We start from the raw sequence: 22,410 nt of genomic DNA, 5'->3' as shown, positions 1-22,410 counted from the left end.
ACTCTGTCCTAACCCCAAGCTACCTGAGGAGGAGGAGCTGAGTGAAGGGGAGGGGCCAAACAGGATTGTCTCCCCTGCAGGCCACCTGCCTGAGTTACATCTACAAATGCCTCCGAAACAGCAGGCTGGCTGCATCCTCCTGACATTCCTGGGTCTGGCTGGGCTGGTTGGCACAGTGACCAGAACATACCACATTGGCATTGTAGAAGAATATTGGAACTATGTACCCCAAGGGAAGAATGTTATTACTGGGAAAAGTTTCACAGAAGACAAGTGAGTGAACTTGGGGTCCCCACAGACTCCCAGGTTTGGCCCCTCTTTTACTGTACATGGGAAAGGTTGTATTCTTTGGGTCATTAGGATAGGGTTGTGTTGGTCTGAGTCTAGAGCAACAGGAGGGGGTTAGTTTTTGCTTGAAGAGCCCTGCTGTGGGTGGGTCTGTGACTTGGAAGTCTTAGCCCCACTGATTGACTGACCCACCGATGAACAGCCTTGTCTGTGACAAGACGTATGTACAACCAGGTGATCTGAAAAATGGCTTACTCTGTCAAAGGACCAGTTTTCATCAGGCACTACTAGTAACTTCTAGGAGCTTGTTTGTTTTTTAAAAGGCAATGTTTAAGATGAAAATTTAAGAATTCTCAAGAACTCTTTACTGTTAAAACATAATGTTTCTTAAATTTTTATTTTTGGAAAGAAATATCATAATTGGAGATGTGTGTGTTAAGTTTTGTTTTTCGATGTTTAAAAGAAGGGGGAGTGACCACAGATTTGGCTGCTATGTCAAGGTTTCCTTGAATCTACTTAGAAATGGCCTTTCACTGTTAGAGAGGTTGGTTCCAACCCTGACTCATCTGTTCTGAGGGCAATATCTCATCCCAGAGCCCACAGCATAGCTGGTGGGATTGGGCTGGAGTGCACCATGGCCCTGCTTTTTAATTTTTGTAGAAAATGCACGCTTGCCCCCACTCAAGAGCCTAGTGTCTTAAATATCCTATCTGTTCCCTGTGTCTCCCTCTGAAGTTGCTCCTGACTCCAGAAGCTGTCATGCTTATTTTCAACTTTGTGGTTCTTAGAACATCTCTTGAGATGTCTTGGCAGCCTCTGTTGGGGATCTGAATGCTTGCTTCTTTTCTGATAGGCACAGCCTATTGCATTTCAAGTCCATGCTCTAGCTCCTAAAGATGAGGTTCGTTGCTTAAATTCAGGAGCAGCACAAAGTCTGCCAACAAGTCTTTATGAGCCAGGTCCTCCTGCCCTGGAGGAAAGAGCCAAGACCTAGTTGGCCTGGGCACACAGCTTCTAGATTTTCTAACAACACAAAGATGGCATAGTCATGCTTTGTTTACTAAAGAAAGATGATGTGCGTGCCAGGCAGGCTGACAAGAAGGACTTTTCCTTAAGCTCAGTAGCAGGACAATTAATGTCTGCAGGCTATTTCCAAAGAACATGCTTGATGGCTTCCAAACCCACACCTGCTGATTATTGGTGATGGTGGGTCTTCACTATGACAAACAGCTGAGGATGGAAAGGGTACCCTAACTGCGAAGAGCCTTCTTTACAGACAGAGCTCTGCTGGGGGCTAAGTAGAAAATGGTCAATGTGAGCAGCCATTGGCTGTGAGAATGTTCAAAGTATGTATATCAAGTGTAGGAATACTTTCTGTAAGCTGAATGTGTGATTGGACTGCCTTTCTGTACAACTAAGTAAAAAGCACAGAAATAGTTTCTCTTAAAATGCTATGTCCATATAGCTGTGTATGTGCGTCTATTCCAACCCAGGAATTCTACTAGAGACTTTCAACTCGTTACAAACCATTTTACAAACCAGGAACGAAGGCTCCAAAGTTAAATCCTCGCTGAAATTTTTAGAGTAAATGACAGCACCAAACTCACACAGCGTTGATTCCAACACCCATGTTTCTTTGCACCATGCAATCTGTTTTTTGGTAAAGGTGATCCTTTCCCACGGAATGAAAGCCAGCTTTGAAGGAAGCCTGGGACCCCAGTAATAAGAACTTTCTAGAAAATCTTAATTTTTACCAAGGTATCTTTCGTCTCACTTGCCATTCTTCAAGAAAGATGTTGAAAGGGACCCCTGGTGGTTACCTGGGTTCATTCAAAACCCTGAAGTAGCTTAACTACTCAAATACCGGAATGCTGTTTTCACACAGCTGGGTGCAGGAAGGAGTTGGGGGTTCTCTGTTGATCATTTCAACCAGAAGATGGTGCTTTGAAGAAATTACAGTAAAATACACGAAAATAGGTGTGATGAAAACAGTTGATTTGGCAACAGATTTGAGAAAGGTGGTTTCATAAATGCCATTGGTCCATATGAGAGCACCCCTGCCCTTGGGAGCAGCTGGCCCACTAAGACGAAATTTCTCCCACCACCCTGGCTTACTCTTATCTGTTTGCTTCCTAATCACGCCCAGAGCTAGGGGTCTTTTCCTTTTGGGCACGGCATTTTCTTCTGTGTGAATTGTTTTCTAGTTGTTTAGTATACACCAGTCACCTCTACAGCTAAAGTACCACTTTGATGGAGAAGGGCTGGCATGTATTTAATAATTCCCCTTCCTACTCAAAGCTTTGTCAGTGACAATATCTCACCAAGGACTGAGTACAAGGTCAGGCATTTGAAATCATTAAAGCAAAAACTGATCACTTTATCAATTTAGTTGTTCTTATTGCTTAATCTTTGAATAAGGGGAATGGGCAAAAATGAAGAGAACAAGGGGGTGGGGGTCAAGGTTTCGGTGATATAAAAATATTTGGAGACCAAAATTCAGCAGTGCCAAGAGCCTAATAAATCCTGATGCACAGGAATGAGATAGAAAATAAATTGAAATCATTTTACCAAGATGCTACAATGCAGTAAGATGGTACAATTTAACTTTCCAACTTGGTGCCTTTGCTCAATTATAGGGTTCAAAAATATAATTGAAACTATATCGCTAATATTTCCTAGAAAGTATAGGATTTAAGAGTTAGATTCTGCCAGGCGAGGTGGCTCACACCTATAATCCCAGCACCCTGGAGGCCGAGGTGGGTGGATTGCTTGAGCTCATGAGTTCTAGACCGGCCTGAGCAAGAGAGAGACCCTGTCTCTATTTAAAATAAAAAACTAGCCAGGCATCATGACAGGTGCCTGTACTCCCAGCTACTAGGGAGACTGAGGCAGGAGGATCCCTTAAGCCCAGGAGTTTGAGGTTGCTGTGAGCTGTGATGCCATGGCACTCTACCCAGGGCGACAGAGTGAGACTCTGTCTCAAGAAAAAAAAATTAGATTCTCTTTAGAAACATTTCCTCCAGGTAAACATACTCCTCCTCCTCCTCTCTAGGCTGAATGGGGACACTGAGACCCTTTGATTTGCCGGGGAGTGGTGTCACCATTTTGATCTGCTCACGCCAGTCCCACTCAGTCTTGTAAAGTGCTTAATTAAGGTGTGACTGTGCTTGGGTGGTAAAGCTTGGTTTCTAATGGAACCAGAGTGAAGTTACTTTATTTAAAGCCACAGTTCCCCCCATAGACCTCATTGGGCAACCAACATGCATGTGGATTTTTCTTCCCAGTGAAATGCAGGGGTTTTCACGGATGCTAACTCCTGGGTGGGACTGTCCTTAGACATGAGAGACTGACACTGCTCAAACTCTCGATGTCTGGTGTCTGTTAGAGGGAGATTAACTAAACACATCGCTGCATCAGATCTGCTGATGGTAAGGAGTTTTGAGCACTGGAAGGAGCAAGCCCTATGGGGGAGTGTGAGGGAGAGACCCAAATGCCTATCTGAAGGAAGGGCCAACTGAGCAGAAGCAGGTGGACAGAAGACAGAGGCTTGTGTGAGTCTTTGAAATAAAAGAAAAAAAATATCATCTCATCAGTGCTTGGTCTGAGAGTGACTTTCAAGTCTCAACTTTTGTCAGCATCAAAAATTGTGTGTTAAGACTGATGCCATGTGACATTTTTAGCGCTGCTGTTACACCCTGTGTCAGTAAGTGATTGCTTTTAGCTGTCAGCAGATACTGGAATGCAGTGACTTAATCAAATTAGGATTTTGTATTTGCTTGTAAGAAGAACCCAGAGGTGAGCAGTCCAAGGCTGGTGGGATAGATGGTATGATGGAATCTCAGAGGCTTTTTGTATTTCTGGCCCATCAGCCCTATCATATGGTTTTTCTCCTTCCCCAGGGGTATTCATGGTCACAAGATGGCTGCTGGATCTCCAGCCATCACATCTATATTCCAGGGAGGAAGAGAGGAATGGGAAAGGTAGAAGGGGCATAATTCCTGATGAATCAACCCTTCAAAAGGTTATCATAGAAAACCTACCCAACCAATTCTACTCAAATCACATTGGATACTCATAGCCACAAAGGGGATTTAAAAATCCAGCCATTTAGCTGTGTGCTTTTCTGTCTGAATAAAGACAGAATTTTTCTTTATTACTAAGAAAGAATGTGAATGTAAATATTGTGAGGTAGCTGCTGGTCCCTGTCACCCTCTCCTGCCTCAGTTCTCCTGTTTCCCATTATTTATAAGCATCTTCTTAGTCCCCTGTTCCTTTTCCCACCTTCACACAGGGGGAGCCAAGGGCTGATTAGCAAGATCTGAGCAAACTCATGGACAAAATAATAGCTAAGCATCACTGAGTATTTACCTTGCTCCAGGCATTACTCTAAACACTTCACATGGTGTAAAGAAGGGCCAATTTTCTGTCCCTGGTAGGGAGAATGGGAGAAATAGGGAGGATTTCCCCAGCCAAATGTAGCTTAGCAGTGGTCTCATGGAGATACCAAAGCAGCCCGCCTTGCTTGTGAAATGTAGCGTCTTGCATTCCCTGATAAGCTTACAATCAATTCCTGCTCCACTTACTGGGCAAGTAATTGAACATTTCTTTGCCTCAGTTTTCTTATTGGTAAAATAGGGATAATGATTTTGGGGAGTGTCAGTTTCCTGTGGCTGTTGTAACAAATAGCCACAAACTAGGTGGCTTCAAACAACAGTAATTTATTCTCTCCCAGTTTTGGAGGCCAGAAGCCTGAGATGAAGTTGTCAGCCGGTCCACACTCCCTCTGAAGGCTCTAAGGGGTATTCCTTGTCTCCTCGAGCTTCTGAGGGCTGTCAGCTTTCCTTGGCTTGTGGCTGCATCACTCCAGCCTCTGCCCCCATTTTCATATCACCTCTGTGTGTGTCTCTAACCTGTCTTTGCCTCTCTCTTATAAGGATACTTTTGACTGCATTTAGGGCCCACATGATATCCTAGGATTACTTCCTCATCTGAAGATCCTTAATCACACCTTCAAAAATTCATTTTCCAAGTAAAGTTCCATGGATAAGGAATGCAGAGTTATTTTTGGGAGCCGTTTCCAGCCCACCACGGCAGATATGAGAAGGCTGAAAAAACAGGAGAGCTGTAAATTCTCAGATACAGTGCTTGGGACTTGGTTAGTGCTTGATAAATGCTAGCCCTCATGGCTGTTCTCCCATCTCCAGATAGCCAGAGTTCTGTGGGAGAGACTGCGATGGTCACTTTTCCCACTTTTCTAGAAATCACCACAATACAACTGGAGCACGGCTCTCCCAGGTGCTGTGGGGGGGCCCCTCTTCTTCTTTAATCCTGGGGGGGGGTTCTAGCATGGTTATGTTATTCAGTTTGATTTAAGCATTCCACATTGTATTTCAAATCATCACATTGTACCCCATGAATGTATATAGTTATTATTAAATAAACATTAAGTCAAAATAAAGAAAACATAAATATCTTCCTATGTAAAAAAAAGAATAATCAGCTACAGTAATATCTGTAACCTGCCCTTATGAATCATGAAAGACTTAAATGTGTCACAAAAAAATAAAAATAAAAATAAATCAGAGGCTGCTTCCTGCGAAGGGTTCCCTTGCAGTGAGGCCCTGGCTTTGTTTCTGGGGAATGATTTGCATCTTGCAGGACTCACAGGAGCTGGAGTTTCTGTTCTACTGTTACAAAGGCAGAACGTGTCCGTAGGGGGGGTTTGCTGGACAGACATTTAAGAAAACAATTTTCTTTTTCTCTTTCTCTTACCTTACCCTTCCTTTCTCACTTTCAGCAGGTTTTTTTTTTCTATTTTTTTCAGCAGGTTTTTTATCCATTTCTATGGCTTTGATTATTGTGCTAAGTACTATAAAAATATGACTTGCAATTTTGAATGCACATCAGAATTGTATTAGTCAGACTAGGTCAGGTTTTTTTGTTTTTTTTTTTTCCTATTGGGCCCTTATTGATATATACACAATGCTAAATTTTGTTAAAATGAAGATTGTTTTCCAGGAAAATAGAGATTAACAAAACTGATTCAAGAAGAAATCACAACAATATGCTAATAACCATAAAAGAAAAAAAATATTAAACCGTTAACCTGCAACTAAATGCCAGGCTAGGACAAAGCAAATATAAGATCAGAATAGGTCAGGTTCTGCTGAAGTAAAGTCCAAGCCCCAAATCTACAGGGCTGAATATCGCAAAGGTTGATTTCTAACCCACTCAAGTTCACAGAGGGCCACGTGACTCCAGGGCAGCCCGGCAGTGCTGGATGCTTTGGTCTTGAGGCTTCACCACCTTAACAGGAGGCTTGCCTGGCAGCAGAGGAAGACAGGCTCTTGCAATAATAATTAAACCAGAAGTGACACATACCATGGCCCAGAAGTGACACATACCATTTCCATTCACAGCCCGTGTTCCAGAGCCCTATGAAACCTAACTTCAAAACCAGAATCTTTGTGCTCTCCTTCTGCGGGGAGGGAAGAAGACTCAGAATGGGCAAGCCCTAAACCATTCAACCCGTAACAGTCATTTGTGAGCTTAGGAAGAATACAGATGTCATGGAGTGGCCCCAGAGTATCCAATTAAGTTGTCCTGAAATGGGGCCAGGAACCCTAAACCTTTAACAAATGTTACAAATGATTTTGATGTGCTTGGGTGGCCATTTGGGAACCACTACTTTAGAAAATCTAATCCCCCTGTCCCCTGGGGTGAACTATTTAGGTGACAAGACGGATACATGTCCAAGAATGTGCAAAACAAGTCAATATATAACTCAGTGCCAAAATATGCAGCATCTGTAACAAGTGCTGGAGGGAGGGAGCAGACACTTCCCTCCCTCTGATGCCCCAGCTCGCCTCTGGTTAGTGGTTTTGCCAGGCAACTCATGGTCAGACCCCGTCTACTGGAGGTGATAGAGAACCATCTGGGGCAGGGGCGAGGTCAGGACCCGTTAGCAGATTAAAAGCAGCAGGATGTCCGTGAGCGTGTGTGTTCTGCACGGACTTGCAGGTGTACGTACTTGTGTGTGCCAGGAGCACAAGCCGGAGCAGTACAGAGAGTGAAATGTCTGTCCTTCCCTGCCAAGCCTGTTGGAATGTGACAAAGCCATATAAATAACCTTTTTATAGCTTTTTACTCCACGGGCTGGTCCCAGAGAGCACACCAGTGATTTGGAATATAATTGTGCTCTGCCGCTTCCTTACTGGGCAACCCAGTGTCAGCCATAAAGCCGGGCAGCTCTGCCTACTCAGGAGCTAATTAGCCGGCCCTGTGATGACTCAGTTCTTCCTGTCTCTTCCTCCTCCTCCTCCTCCTCTTCCTCCTCCTCCTTTTCCTTTTGAAAAGCCTGTTCAGTCAGGAGTTGTATTCAGTGGTTTAAATATATTAGAAATTTGTTATTATTATAGCTTACACAAACAACGTCCAGAGGTCAGAAATCAGGACCCCAGGTTCCTTCTGGCTTTCACTTGACCATCCCTAGATGTGACTCTTTTCCCTCACTGTCTCAAGACGGCTGCTGGAGCTCCAGTCATCATGTCTTCATTTCAGGTGTGAATAAGGGGAAGAGCAGAGGACAGTGATGGTCTCTGCCTACTCCACCTGGAGAAGCACCATCAAGTGATATCTGTTTCCATCTCTTTGGCTAGAATTATGTCATATGACTATCCCAAGTTTCTAGTGAGGCTGAGAAATCTGAAAGCGTCTATGATAAAGCTCCAGGGTCAGGCATCCAGACTTTTCATCCTATTCTCTTTCCTCTACCTTGTAGAGCAGAAGAGGCTCACTGTTGCTCCTGGGTAGACACACACAGCCTCAGGGGACACGTGGAGGCAGGGGACCCAGAGTGCACAGAGGGGCCCAAGACCTCAATCTCAATGCCGGAAAGAGGAGAATTGGCAAACCAGAGGATGAGAGGGATTCTTTTCCCTCCAAACTCAGTGAGCAGCCCTGTGCTCTCTGATCAGGAAGCCGATCCCCTTGTAAAGAACTCATCCAACAAAGTGCTTGTGGCGGCAGCTTTGTTTTCGGAGACAGAAGGCACATGAGAAAACTTGGTCCTTTGGTGGCCAAACGACCTGGACCTTCTTTTCTACTAATAAATAAAATGTAAACTTGTTTTTACTGTGAAATTGAATACACAGGCTCAGAGTAGACCTTCATGGTAGAAAAAAGGGTGAATGAAAGTAAACTTTGTATCTCTCCTCACTTCCACCTGTGACCTCAGTCCTGCAGCCCAGAAACTGCACGTTACGGTGCCCTGGCCACTTTCCTGATGTTTTTCTCTACATGACATACATTGCTAAAACACAAACGAACAAGTGGGACTTACCCTCCATGCTGCTCTGTGCTTCATTTTTTCCATTCCTACATGGTTCTCATAGCATATCAGCACCTGGGGAACTACATTATTCTTTTTATGTTTTTTTTTGACAGAGTCTCACTCTGTCCCTGTGAGTAGAGTACCATGGAGTCACAGCTCACAGCAACCTCAAACTCTTGGGCTCAAGTGATCCTCTTACCTCAGCCTCCCGAGTAGCTGGGACTACAGATGTCTGCCACAATGCCAGACAAAAAAATAGTTTTTCTATTTTTAGTAGAGACAAGTCTTTCTCTTGCTCAGGCTGGTCTCAAATTCCTGAGCTTAAGCAGTCCACCCGCCTTGGCCTCCCAGAGTGCTAGGATGACAGGTGTGAGCCACCGTGCCTGGCTCTTTTTTATGGTTATGTGACATGACTGTGCAATCATTTACTTACCAAATCTCTAGTTGAAGAGCATTCCAGTCTTTCCAGGCTTTTGCTATCAAAATCATTCTCCAAATTTTTAATAGGATTCATGTCTGGTCAGGCTCATCTCTGGCTCCTCCATGAAGGGCCTGAAGCCATGGTTTCCTCCCTGTTCCAGGGATCCACATTCCACACCTGACATTATCTCCACATCAGGACTAGAGCAGGTGCCATGAATATTATGGGCAGATGAATACCACGGAGCTCCTTCAACTGGAGGAGAGGCTGAGTGATAAGGAGAGGAAAAGTAGCTCAGTGGTGGCAGTTCTCACTGGTCCTTTGTTTGCAAGCAAAAAGGATGCTACACTACAGTTCAATGAACCAGTCTTCCATGGGATAGATTTTAGTGACCACTTGTTATTACTTGAGTATAACCCTTGGGTTCTCTCTCACCTGCTTCTCAAACGTTATCTCAAACAACTAATGAAAGCCTTCTGTCCAACTACAAAGTTCTGAACTTTGTGATTTTCTTCACCTTCAATGTCATTTCCAGTGAATTTCACCCCCCCTGAAATGCTTGCTGCTCTCGGTGATCTTTCAGTGCCCTTTAGAGCTGAGGCCCAGCTGCTCCACCCCTTAGTCTGGCTCAGCTGAGGACCCTCAAGAGTTCTCCTACCTCTGAGGCTGAGGCCAGCTTCATTAAAAGGGATTTGGTTGGTGGTGGGTTTGACCTGGCTTATGGTCATATTAGGTGGTCTGGGGCAGGCCAGATGCCTCTGATGGTGTATATGTGTGATCATGTGTGTGTTTGTGTGGGTGTGTGTGTGGAAGAGAGAGAAATAACTACTTTTTAGCTTGCCTTTATTATTAAAATTATATTTTAACTAACCATTTGGAGCCCCATAGCTTGACTTTGCTATGCTGTCTTTAAGTTCTTTGCTTCTTAGTTTTGGTGTGATGCAAGCTTATTTACACATTAGAAAAAGGCAAGGTGTCTGGAAACCCTATTTATCAGCAGGTCCCTAGGGGAAGAAAACAGTCCTTGGAAGGCAGGTCACGTGTTGCGTTCCTGAGAGATGCTCAATGGATATTTTCTGATGGTTACAAACTGTACTCTGGACCCAGACGTCACTGGATAAATGCCTTTTGAATTTTGGTCTCAAGGGAGACCTAGTAAAGGAAGATTGGTGGGTTGTTCCCTAACCATTGCTACTATGAGAAAATAACTCCGTATATATTCTGCCAGTAGCAGGATGTTATGAGTAGAGAGGGTCATATACAAGGACCCTGGAGAATCAAGTTCATGTTGCCTGGACCTCTGTGTGGAGCAGGAAGAACAGCTCCGTGCCAGGTACGCTCCAACCCCACAACCACAGCGGACACCTGATGTGGGTCACCAAGTTCTTCCCCTCTGATTGAAATCGACCTTGACTCCTCTCCTAAGCAGTCCATCAGATCTGATGCATGAGAGGAAACCTACACGCCATCCTGAGCCTAGAGAATATTCAAAGTCAAGTAGGGTAACACGTTTTTCAGCAAATAAAGTTTGCAGAACTATCCCAGCTTTAACTTGCCAATATCGAGGGCAAATTGACATTTGTTTCTCTGTTTTAAAATTCCAAAGTAATTAAACCAGCTCTTCTGGTGATTTGTTAGGCCTTAGGAACAAGATATAGATATCTATCTATATAAATATATTTTTAATTTCAGATTAATATGTGGGAGCAGATGATTAGGTTACACTGCTTGTGTTTGTTAGGTAAAGTCCAAGTCATGGCTGTGGCCCTCCCCCAGGAGGTGGGCCACATACTTTCCCCGTGCCCATTAGGTGAGGGCACACCAATCCTCCTCCCCCCTTCCCCCACAAACCCTTGAGTTTAATTGTCTTTTTCTCTCTTGTGGGGTGTGGGTGTATATTTGTTCACCTATTGGCTTTACATTAGTATTGAGTACATTGGATACTTGATTTTCCATTCTTGTGATACTTTACTAAGGAGAATGTTCTCCAACACCATCTAGGTTAATACAAAAGATGTAAAGTCTCCATCTTCTTTATGGCTGAATGGTATTCCATGGTATACATATATCACAGTTTGTTAATCCATTCTTGGGTTCATAGGCACTTGGATTGATTCAACATCTTGGCGATTCTGGTTTGAGCTGCGATAAATATTCTAGTGCAAATGTCCTGATAAATATTCTAGTGCAAATGTCCTTACAGTAAAACGATTTTTTTCTTCTGGGTAGATATTTAGTAATGGGATTGTGTGATCAAATAGAAAGTCTACTTTTAGTTTTTTGAGGATTCTCCATATTTCTTTCCAAAGAGACTGTTATTTTGCAATCCTATCAGTAGTTCAAAAGTGTTCCCTTTTCTCCACACCCTCACCAGCATCTGAAGCTTTGGGATTTTGTGATGTTGAGTTAGGTGATATATCAAGGTGTTTTTTATTTGCATTTCTCTAATGATTAGGGATGATGAGCATTTTTTCATGCGTTTCTTGGCCATTCATCTGTCTTCTTTGGAGAAGGTTCTGTTCATCTCTTGCCCCGTGATAAATAGGAAGTTTCGCTCTCGTTTTGTTGATTAATTTGAGTTCTCTGTAGATTCTGGTTATCAAACCTTTGTTAGATTCATAACATGGAAATACCTTTTCCCATTCTGAAGGTTGTCTGTTTGCTTTAATTGTTGTGCCTTTAGCTGTGCAGATGCTTTTTAGCTTAGTTAAGTCCCGTTCGTTTATTTTTGTTGTTGTTGTGATTATCAGTGGAGCCTTCTTCATAAAATCTTTCCCTGGCCAATATCCCCGAGGGTTTTCCCCACACTTTCTTATATGAAGGATTTTTGTCTTCAGTAAGCTCACAAACTGGAGATTTGCATGTCACACTGTAACGTGGTGCTGTTACTAGCCTACGAACAGAGCGCTGTGTGTGCAGGGAGGGAGTTTGAACCAACCTTAAAGGGTGCTTGACAGGTGGAGAATGAGGAAGACCTCCAAGGCCAGGAAAAAGAATGCGTGGAAGTCTTGGGAGATGAAAAGAACAAGCTTGTTCTGGGAAGAGTGAGCATCAGACCCGGCAGAAGCACGAGGACCTGGGGAGAAGGGCAAAGAGGGAGGAAATAAGGCTGGAAAGGAGGGCTGGGGCCAGCTGCTCCAGGGAGGACTTTTCCTGCTTTGATTTGAGCCTTGGTTTCTTCTCCCCAGCTTGACTCAGGGGTCATTTTATCCACCTGCCTTGGCGGTTCTTCTGCCTTCGAGGGTGGTTCCCATCTTCTGCGGCACAGCAGAATGGATTCGGGACTCCTTGACACGTTGATCTTTAGCTCCATCAACCTGAAAGTCTGTGGGGTGGGCAAAACCACCATTCAGAATTCAGACTGGTGGGAGCTTGGAGCGGAGGCCTCCCAGCATCAGGCACCTGCCTCACTGGTTTACTCACACATGATCCTCTCTCTGAGGAAATGAAGACCAAGCCCTGAAAATATCTGTGTCTTTTGGTCTATGGGGCTTTCCCCAACCTAAATGAAGCTAATGAAAATAATTAGTTAATATAGAGGCTATCAGACATGGCTTGTCTCCATCAACAAAGAAATATCTTGGCTTGAATAGGACGCAGATAGGAGGAAGAGGAATGAGAAGAAGACAGCCAAGTAAAGAGAGGCAGTGAAACTTCCCGGGTGGGGCAAAGAAAGACCCAGACTGGACCAAGCAAGCAAACTGCCGCATCTGGGCAATTCAGACTGAGAGGCTCAGCTAAATCAGATACCAAGGAATAACCTTCCCCCGAAATCAGGCACGAAGCTGAACAGAGCCCAGGGGAGCCATAGGAGGCTATGACTCAGCGTTCAGAGGTGGGCAGTTGGGAAGGGGCTGGACCAGTGAGCAGAGGCAGGTGGAAAGTCATGTGGGTGGCTCCTATGAGGAGGAGCCAGATTCAGGATCCTCCTAAAAGTGTCTTCCTGAAACACAAATCTGATCAGATTTCTCTGCTCAAAACGCCTTAGTGGCTCTGAATTGCAAATATAATTATATCTAAGTACCTTAACACAGAGCTCAAGTTTCTCCACAGTTTCACTCCTGTGCAGTTTTCTGGACAAAAGCGGCTGCTTGTGATGTTCCGTCACCTTCTCCCCTGGCCTCCTCGTTCACACCGGTCTTGTCTCTTAGAGTACTTGTCGTCTCTCCCTCTCTGCCGGATCCCCAGAGACTCTGCTCTGTTCTTGAAACTCTTAGCAGTCTCTTTTGGGCAGGTGTTGACGTCTTGGTTCCTTCTTGATCAGGAGCGTATTGATACTTATTCAAGCATTGTATCTCGCCCATTTTATATTCAAAACGACACCCAGCCTAGCACCGTGCAGGCTATGAGTCCTCCTCAATCTGCACTTGTTGGAAGTCGCAGAATGGTTTTCAAGCTCCCCCAGGACTGAAACAGAGGAGAAGCATGCAGGCCCTTCTGGGAGAATGCTTACAGGACCACGTGTGCTGAAGGGGGCAGCCAGACCCAGCACAAGGGCAGGTGAGGCCTTCCCACTGGCCCCCATCCGGAGTGGCTGTGCAAGTCTTTAAGGGCTTATTCCATTGGGGCAACGCAGTCATACGTGGATATAAACTTTATATATTTTGGTCCAGGAAATACGCCCACGGCAGGAGCAGCACTGTCCTTGGGCCTGTGTCTGGGTAGAATGGGAATGTGGCTAGGAACCACAATGAAAGGCTGAACCCCAAGAGTCTGTAGGTTTAGAGCTCCACCTGCTGATGTCCGTGGTGGGGCCCAGCACAGGAGGGGAACCCCTGAATCACTTCCTGACCTGCAGAGGGGACCATGGTGCCCTACACATTGGGGGGGGGGCGAGGCCGGGGAGAGTTGGCACAGGGCACTTCAGACGAATCCAAGAGTCATCTCAAAGTCCTTCAGCCTTCCATGCCATAGGGCAGATCTTCTAGAATCTTTGAATCCAACTGAACTGGGCATCTTAGAACTAGCCTGACACTCACGTCGACCTGGAATGAACGAAATTGCATGAATTGCTTATTCTGGCCCAGAGGCGGCTGCCTGATCACTCTGTTAAAGAGAGAGAATCGCATCCCTGGAGAAAGGCTGAGATAGGCTTCTGTTGGGAAAACTGGAAAAGAGAGAGAAAAAAAGCAAACAAACAAACAAACAAACAAACAAAAAGGTTGGAGGCACGGAAAAGTATTATAGAAAAGAGAAGAACTGAGCAATTCCTCACAGTAGCTTAACGCATGTTTTTTGAATGAATTAGATGAACAATTGAATCCTTGAAACTGAATTAAAGAGAGGAGAAAGGGAAATAGGAAAGGGAAAATGAAAAGAAATAGTGATACTATGACAAAAACAAGTAGGATTAGAGGTACAAAGTCAATAGCAAAATTTAAGAGATCGGAGGAACAAACAGCTCTCTGCAGACTTTTTCCTTGGGTCAGCCGCGTTGTGGCCAGCAGCTGCAGACTCACATCCCAGTTCTAAGTGCACAATAAAGAGATCGTTCACAAGGGCCTAGATCAGATGGAGCCTGCCAGCCACTCTGTGACTGTCTCTGACTGAATCACTGTGGTCCAGGATGGACTGGTTGGGGGACAAGTGACAGCAATCAGCTGGGTCTGGATTGTAAGTTCTACCTGGCAAGGGTGTGTTAGGGGAACCCGGTGCTCACAGGTGAGGCTGCGTCACCAGCTCCATCAGTGGAGCTGGGGTGGAGCCACTTCTGCTGCATTACAGTGAGAACGGGAAAGATGTGCTCACAGGCTGAAGAGTGGAGTGCGGGTCCTGAGCTGCCCACTGCGAAGCGTTCACTACATCAGCCTTTTCTATCTTCTTTGCCGTGGTAAACACTTCTTTGAGAGCACACCTGGGCACTACTTCCTCTAGGAAACCTCCTCTGACCTGTCTTCCAGGCCGGATTAGATGCCCCAGAACATCATCTGTGTTCTCAGAACTCTCTCTTCCAGAATGGGAGCTCCTTCAAGGCGAGGGCTTTGTCTTTTTTCTTTGTATCCCTAGTACTGAGTATGGGGCTTGGCATGATAACTAATGTTTGTTGAATGACTGAGAGAGAATACACATAGGTACATATGCTTGTGGGCGTGTGTCCAAAGGGACTGTGGCCTCTGCCCCCCACCCTTCCCCAGAGGGGACACGACTCACTGGGATGGCTGCACTCAGGAGCGGTAGAGCTTTTGCTCCAGTGGGAGTCAGTACTTCTGAGGCTGGAGCTAGACGTGGAGCCGTGTGCTGTTCACACAGACTGAGAGTAAGGGGGTGCTGTATCTCCCCAGGAGAAAGAAGATGGTTTGGCCACTAGGAAGTGAGTGCCTAGTGCTGCCATTGTCTCAGGCTTCCACACCCCAGGGACTGAATCTGCCCTTCACGCTGGAGTCTCAAGAGTGTCATCAAGTCACATCAAGTCTTAGAATTCTGTTTTCCACACCCACCTTTTTATGGCACACCCACGTCTAGTGTCCTAAACAGTCTCTCTGCCCTCAGCTTTGCTGTCCCCTTCACCTGACTCCTCTGAAACTTGCGCACCACTGCCATCAGAATGCTCCTTAAATACTGATTATCATGTCACCTACTTTAGGAAAACCTCAGTGCATCCCCGGTGTTTCCAAGATAAATTCAAAATTCTCCAACCTGAAATTAAAGTTCATTGTCCATCTGTCCCCAGAATTCACATGCATCCTTGTTTCTTAGTCACCACCTTCTCAGACCCGTGTCAGCCCATTAACCTGCTCTCCATTCTGCCTACAAGCTTCCTTCTCATGGCGCATGCTCTGTCCCACTCAGCGTCCCCACTTTTCCTGTTCGTTATCCAATCCCACTTTGCCTTAATTCTTGCATTTGTTATGAGGTGTTTTCTGATCTTTTCTACTCACAGCAATCTTTTCTGAACTACTGAACTCTGAACTACTATAGTCCTAGCAAAGCTGAGACTTTATCTGTTGTATAAACCACTCCATTGGTGCCTAATCATGTAATGCTTGGCTTCCCCACTGTTGGATTACAGTCTCTATTGTACCCCTCCCAGCCAAGTGCTGGAAGGCGGGAAGTGCACAGTGGGGGTCTGTTGAATGAAATCATGACAGGGAGCACATCCAGTGAAAGGGGCAAATGGGTCGCATATCTTTAGAGTCCGTTGGTTTTGTTTAGTTTGGTTGTGAATGATTCTTGTGCCCTTGGTTTTTCATTAAACTCTCTGGGCATCATTTCCACACCAGCAGGTTGAGGATAATCTTACAGCTTTATAGAGGTTCTGGTGAACAACACATGAGAAATCATACATGGAAGTGCTGTGCAAACTCCTAAAGGTGCATTATTAGGCTTTCGCTTTGAATTATAAAATATTTTTCTTCTTACTTTCAGACTTGCAACCTTATTTCTCGAAAGAGGACCCAACAGGATAGGTGGCATTTACAAAAAGGCCATTTACAAACACTTCACGGATGAGACCTATTCCACAGAGATCTCCAAACCTTCCTGGCTGGGATTCCTGGGCCCCATCTTGAGGGCTGAAGTGGGCGATGTGATTGTCATTCATTTAAAGAACTTTGCGTCTCGGCCTTATTCTTTGCACCCACATGGCGTTTTCTATAACAAAGATTCAGAAGGTAAATATCAATCCTATGTTATTGGGGTCTTATCTCTGTTCCGTAAGGAAGGTTAATGGTCAGTGACAGTCAAAGGGACTCTAAGAGCCCAAGGATCACACAGGCTCACAGACTTCCATTCTCCTCTCCCCATCTCCATCAATTCCCCCCATCTTCCTTTTCTTACGTTTTCTTTCTTTTCTTTCCTTCCTCTCTTCTTTATGTTGACGCAGAACTTGGGGTGGGGCTCCTTGGCATGTGGCACACTGCACCCCAGAAGCACACTAGCTTTCTTCCTTATCATCCCACCATGTCTGAGCAGCACGCGTCCCGTCCCCAGCAGCACCTTTGGCCTCAGGGAGGGTCATCTGGGCAGGAGTTCATCTCCACCCTCCCCACCCCCACCCCAGTGTCAGGCTGTGTCTTTGGTGTTCCCTCTGTGAAGCAGCCCTGTCTTCTTGTGTATACTTCAGGAGTTTCAATCAAAAGTTTCTAGATTTCTCCCTAATTAAAAAAAAAGTACAGGCAACATTCTTCGAGTTTTGAGTTAGAAGTATTTCTCTGACATCAGAAGTAATTTTCACACTCTTGGTTGCATTCTTGCTCGTGGTCAGGAGGGACGGGTCAAATGGTGCTGTATCTGCCAGGCAGCTGCCTCCAGAGATGTGTCAGGCACAGTGTCATTAAAGCTGATGCAGCCCACCTTGTCATCAAGGAGGGGCTTCTGGGCATTACAGAATGTCTCAAGGCAGCCTAGCTTGCTTGGCAGCACCCCACAGGTGTGTGGAAGTAGCCAGAGGAAGGAACTCTGGTGATGAACACAGGATCGGGAATACCGCTGTCCTCACCCAGTCCTCCAAGTGGAGTGCAACCAACATTTAGAAGTTCCTAGGTGTTGCATTCTTCTCCATAACAGGCAGAGTTGAGTTGGGAGCTCACTTGGCCTTGCACACTTCTGAAAGCTACTACCCCTACCCTGTGAGGTCCTGATCCTAACCTGACTTCATACTGCTCCAGCAAGGACTGGTGAGGTCACAGATATAGTCATTAGCGGCGGCATAGGCTAGGTGCTTGCAGCTTAATATCCTGAGCTACCGCAGCTGAAGTACTCTCAATTTTAGCTTTGCGACATTCAGAATGCAGATGCCCTATTTTCCCACAATTAAAACATTTTGCCAGGGAGGAGAGAGCAAGATGGCGGCCGAGTAACAGCTTCCTTGCATCTGAGCACCGTGAGTCTGGGGAGATAGGAATCCAGGCATCTCTGGCTGGTGGGATCTGCCTATCATCACCCCTGTGAGGATACAGGGAGTCAGTGAGAGACTTCTGGACCCCAAGAGGAGGACTAAAACAGTGGAAAACCAGCAAGTGGTTGCATGAGTTCAATCCGTCTAAAACTGCCCGCAACTGTAAGTTCAGTTGCAGTGAGACTGCAAACCGGAAAGGCCTTACCTGTGAACTGTTTTGGTGTCTTTGCACTTGGCACTCAGTTGAACAGCCTTGGGGAGAGCCTGAGCTGGAGTGCGGAGAACTTTGGCTGTTGTCTAGGGCCCCGCCGCTGAGCCAGATGGAGCTAATAGTGTTTGGCTGTGGGCCACAGGGAGCCATTCTGAGTGATCTGCCCTGGCAAGCTCCACCCTCAGGGTCGCAGAGCAAGAATCAGGTGGGAGCTGGTAACCTATCAACTGAGTAGCCTAAGGGTGGGGTCTGAGCTGCCTTGCAGCCCTAATCCTCAGGGGCAGAGTGAGACCAGTTTCGGCACCCTGGGAAGTGGATAGCCACTTCAGCAGTAATTCCAGTGACAAGCACTTTCCTGGGAAATCTTCTGCTCAGCAAGTTTACAAGTTCAAAGTGCCTTTTAAGAGGGCTGAAGAGAGATTTAGGGTGTCTACCTGTTGGGGTTTGAGAAATCAGCAGCCTCCAGTCGTATCAGCACTGTGATTAACATCTCTTACCCCAGAAGACCATGTGTTGCCCAGACAATATTCAACAACATATATATACTGCTTTGTTTTTGGTTGTGTTTTGTTTTTTTTGTTTGTTTGTTTGTTTATTTTGATGTTGTTTTGTTTTTTAATTTCAATTTCTTTCTCAATTTTTCTAGTTTAATAATAATTTCCCATTGCTGCCTTTTTTAATAACTAGAACTTCATTTTTGCTAGGGTTTCTACCGCTATTATTTGATTTTTCACCCAATTTTATCCCGTAAAGTTTTCTGTTTGCTTGTTTTGGTTTGATTTATAGCATTTTTGTCTTTCCTCTCTACTTGGTGGAGGTGGGGTACTGTGTCTGATCAGGTTAGCAAAGAGCTGCTGACCTCAAGGGAACCACCCAACTGGGCACCCCCAGAAGGTTGGTTTTTTTTTAAGGTTGTGTCAAAGTACCCTACTGTACACCTATATTGCTCTGTCTCCCGCTTTCTGTGCCTCCCTTCTTTTTGTCAATATTCCTTTTACCCAGCACCTCTCCTTTCACTATTTTTTTTTCTTTTCACTCAGTCCTCCTTTCTTTCATCTCTTTTTTGCTCTTCAACCTTCTCATCCTTCTCGTCCTGTACCAAAAGGACTCATCGAAACCTTAGTCCACAGGCACGAGACTTAAACAGCAAGAGGAAGTGAAAGGAAAATTAGGGCAAGGAAGCAGATAAAAGAAATCACTCATGAGGAAGAATCAGCAGAAAACTCCAGGCAACATGAAGAACAAGTCCAGAACAACCCGGCCAAGGGACCATGAGGTAGCTACTGCAGATGATTCCACCTATAAAGAAATGTTAGGAATGAAAGAAAGGGAATTTAGAATACACATGATGAAAACAATGAAAGAAATGATGGAAACAATGAAGGTAACTGCTAATAAAGTGGAAAATAACCAAAAGGAAATCCAAAAACAGAATCAAATAAGAGATGAACAATATGAAGAATATAGAAAGGATATAGCAGAGCTGAAGGATCTGAAACAGTCAATTAGAGAACTTAAAGATGCAATGGAAAGTATCAGCAACAGGTTAGACCATGCAGAAGAAAGAATTTCTGTGGTAGAAGACAAAGTTCTTGAGATAACTCAGATAGTAAAAGAGGCAGAAAAGAAGGGAGAGAAAGCAGAACGTTCACTGTCAGAATTATGGGACTTTATGAAGCGTTCCAACATATGAGTTATAGGAATCCCAGAAGGGGAAGAAGAATTCCCCAGAGGAATGGAAGCCATACTAGAGAATATTATAAAAGAAAATTTCCCAAATATCACCAAAGATTCTGACACACTGCTTTCAGAGGGCTATCGGACCCCAGGTCGCCTCAACTCTAACCGAGCTTCTCCAAGACACATTGTGATGAACCTGTCCAAAGTCAAGACAAAAGAAAAGATTCTGCAAGCTGCCAGGATTAAGTGCCAGTTGACCTACAGGGGCAAATCCATCAGAGTGACCTCAGACTTCTCTAATGAAACTTTCCAAGCAAGAAGACCATGGTCATCTACCTTTAATCTACTTAAACAGAACAATTTCCAGCCCAGAATTCTGTACCCTGCTAAGCTAAGCTTTAAAATTGACGGAGAAATCAAATCATTTATGGATATACAAATATTGAGGAAATTCGCCACAACAAGACCAGCTCTACAGGAAATACTTCAACCTGTTCTGCACACTGACCATCACAATGGGTCAGCAGCAAAGTAAGAACTCAGAAATTAAAGGACAGAACCTAACCTCCACACTGATGCAAAAGATAAAACTAAGCAATGGACTCTCACAAAATAAGATGAATAGAATACTACCACACTTATCAATTATCTCAATAAATGTTAATGGCTTGAATTCCCCACTGAAGAGCCATAGATTGGCTGACTGGATTAAAAACACAAACCAGCTGGGCGTTGTGGCGAGCGCCTGTAGTCCCAGCTACTCGGGAGGCTGAGGCAAGAGAATCACTTAAGCCCAGGAGTTGGAGGTTGCTGTGAGCTGTGTGATGCCACGGCACTGTACCGAGGGCCATAAAGTGAGACTCTGTCTCTACAAAAAAAAAAGAAAAAAAACACACAAAAAAAAACACAAACCATCCATATGCTGTCTGCAAGAAACACACCTGGCTTCAAAAGACAAATTAAAACTCCGAGTCAAGGGTTGGAAGACAATTTTTCAGGCAAATGGAATTCAGAGGAAAAGAGGAGTTGCAATCTTATTTTCAGATACATGTGGATTTAAAGCAACTAAAGTCAAAAAAGACAAAGATGGTCACTTTATATTGGTCAAGGGAAAAATACAACAAGAAGATGTTTCAATTCTAAATATTTATGCACCCAATTTAAATGCTCCCAGATTCTTAAAACAGACCTTACTCAGTCTGAGCAATATGATATCTGATAATACCATTATAACAGGGGACTTTAACACTCCTCTTACAGAGCTGGACAGATCCTCTAAACAAATTAAACAAAGATATAAGAGATTTAAATGAGACCCTAGAACAACCATGCTTGATAGACGCATATAGAACACTCCATCCCAAAGATAAAGAATATACATTCTTCTCATCACCCCATGGAACATTCTCCAAAATTGATCATATCCTGGGACACAAAACAAATATCAACAGAATCAAAAGAATTGAAATTTTACCTTGTATCTTCTCAGACCATAAGGCACTAAAGGTGGAACTCAACTCTGACAAAAATGCTCGACCCCACCCAAAGGCATGGAAATTAAACAATCTTCTGTTGACTAAAAGATGGGTGCAGGAAGAAATAAAACAAGAAATCATTAACTTCCTTGAGCATAACAACAATGAAGACACAAGCTACCAAAACCTGTGGGATACTGCAAAAGCAGTTTTGAGAGGAAAATTTATCGCTTTAGATGCCTACATTGAAAAAACAGAAAGAGAGCGCATCAACAATCTCACAAGCCATCTTATGGAATTGGAAAAAGAAGAAAAATCTAAGCCTAAACTCAGTAGAAGAAAAGAAATCTCCAAAATCAAATCAGAGATCAGTGAAATTGAAAAAAAAAAGAATCATTCAGAAAATTAATGAAATAAGTAGTTGGTTTTTTGAAAAAATAAATAAAATAGATAAACCATTGGCCAGACTAACTAGAAATAGAAAAGTAAAATCTCTAGTAACCTCAATCAGAAATGATAAAGGGGAAATAACAACTGATCCCACAGAGATACAAGAGATCATCTCTGAATACTACCATGAAACTCTATGCCCAGAAATTTGACAATGTGAAGGAAATGGATCAACATTTGGAATCATATCCTCTCCCTAGACTTAGCCAGGAAGAAATAGAGCTCCTGAACAGACCAATTTCAAGCACTGAGATCAAAGAAACAATAAAAAATCTTCCAACCAAAAAATCCCCTGGTCCAGATGGCTTCACACCAGATTCTATCAAAGAGCTTATTCGTGTACTGCAGAAATTATTCCAAAAAATTGAGGAAGAAGGAATCCTCCCCCAACACATTCTATGAAGCAAACATCACCCTAATACCAAAACCAGGAAAAGACCCAAACAAAAAGGAGAATTTCAGACCAATCTCACTCATGAATATAGATAATATATAGCAAAAAATATAGCAAAAATATAGCAAAAATTCTCAACAAAATCCTAGCCAATAGATTACAGCTTATCATCAAAACAGTCATTCATCATGATCAAGTAGGTTTCATCCCAGGGATGCAAGGCTGGTTTAACATATGCAAGTCCATAAACATTATCCACCATATTAACAGAGGCAAAAATAAAGATCATATGATCCTCTCAATAGATGCAGAAAAAGCATTTG

The 22,410-nt window shown here is 44.1% G+C and overlaps 1 protein-coding gene across 1 annotated transcript in view; it reads left to right on the top strand.

Annotated features, from left to right (window-relative positions):
- Nucleotides 1-106: 106 nt before the first annotated feature.
- HEPHL1 (hephaestin like 1) overlaps nucleotides 107-22,410 on the top strand; it is an 89,874-nt gene continuing 67,570 nt past the window's right edge. Inside the window, exons 1-2 of the mRNA XM_053561967.1 lie at nucleotides 107-273; nucleotides 16,407-16,651. Of these exons, the coding sequence (XP_053417942.1) occupies nucleotides 107-273; nucleotides 16,407-16,651 (412 nt within the window). The remainder of the gene's footprint in view (nucleotides 274-16,406; nucleotides 16,652-22,410) is intronic.

The sequence above is a fragment of the Nycticebus coucang genome, chromosome 14 (genome assembly GCF_027406575.1).
Source record: "Nycticebus coucang isolate mNycCou1 chromosome 14, mNycCou1.pri, whole genome shotgun sequence".
Classification (NCBI taxonomy): Eukaryota; Metazoa; Chordata; class Mammalia; order Primates; family Lorisidae; genus Nycticebus; species Nycticebus coucang.
The sequence above is the reverse complement of the archived record's forward strand: the minus strand, read 5'-3'. Positions and strand labels throughout refer to the sequence as shown.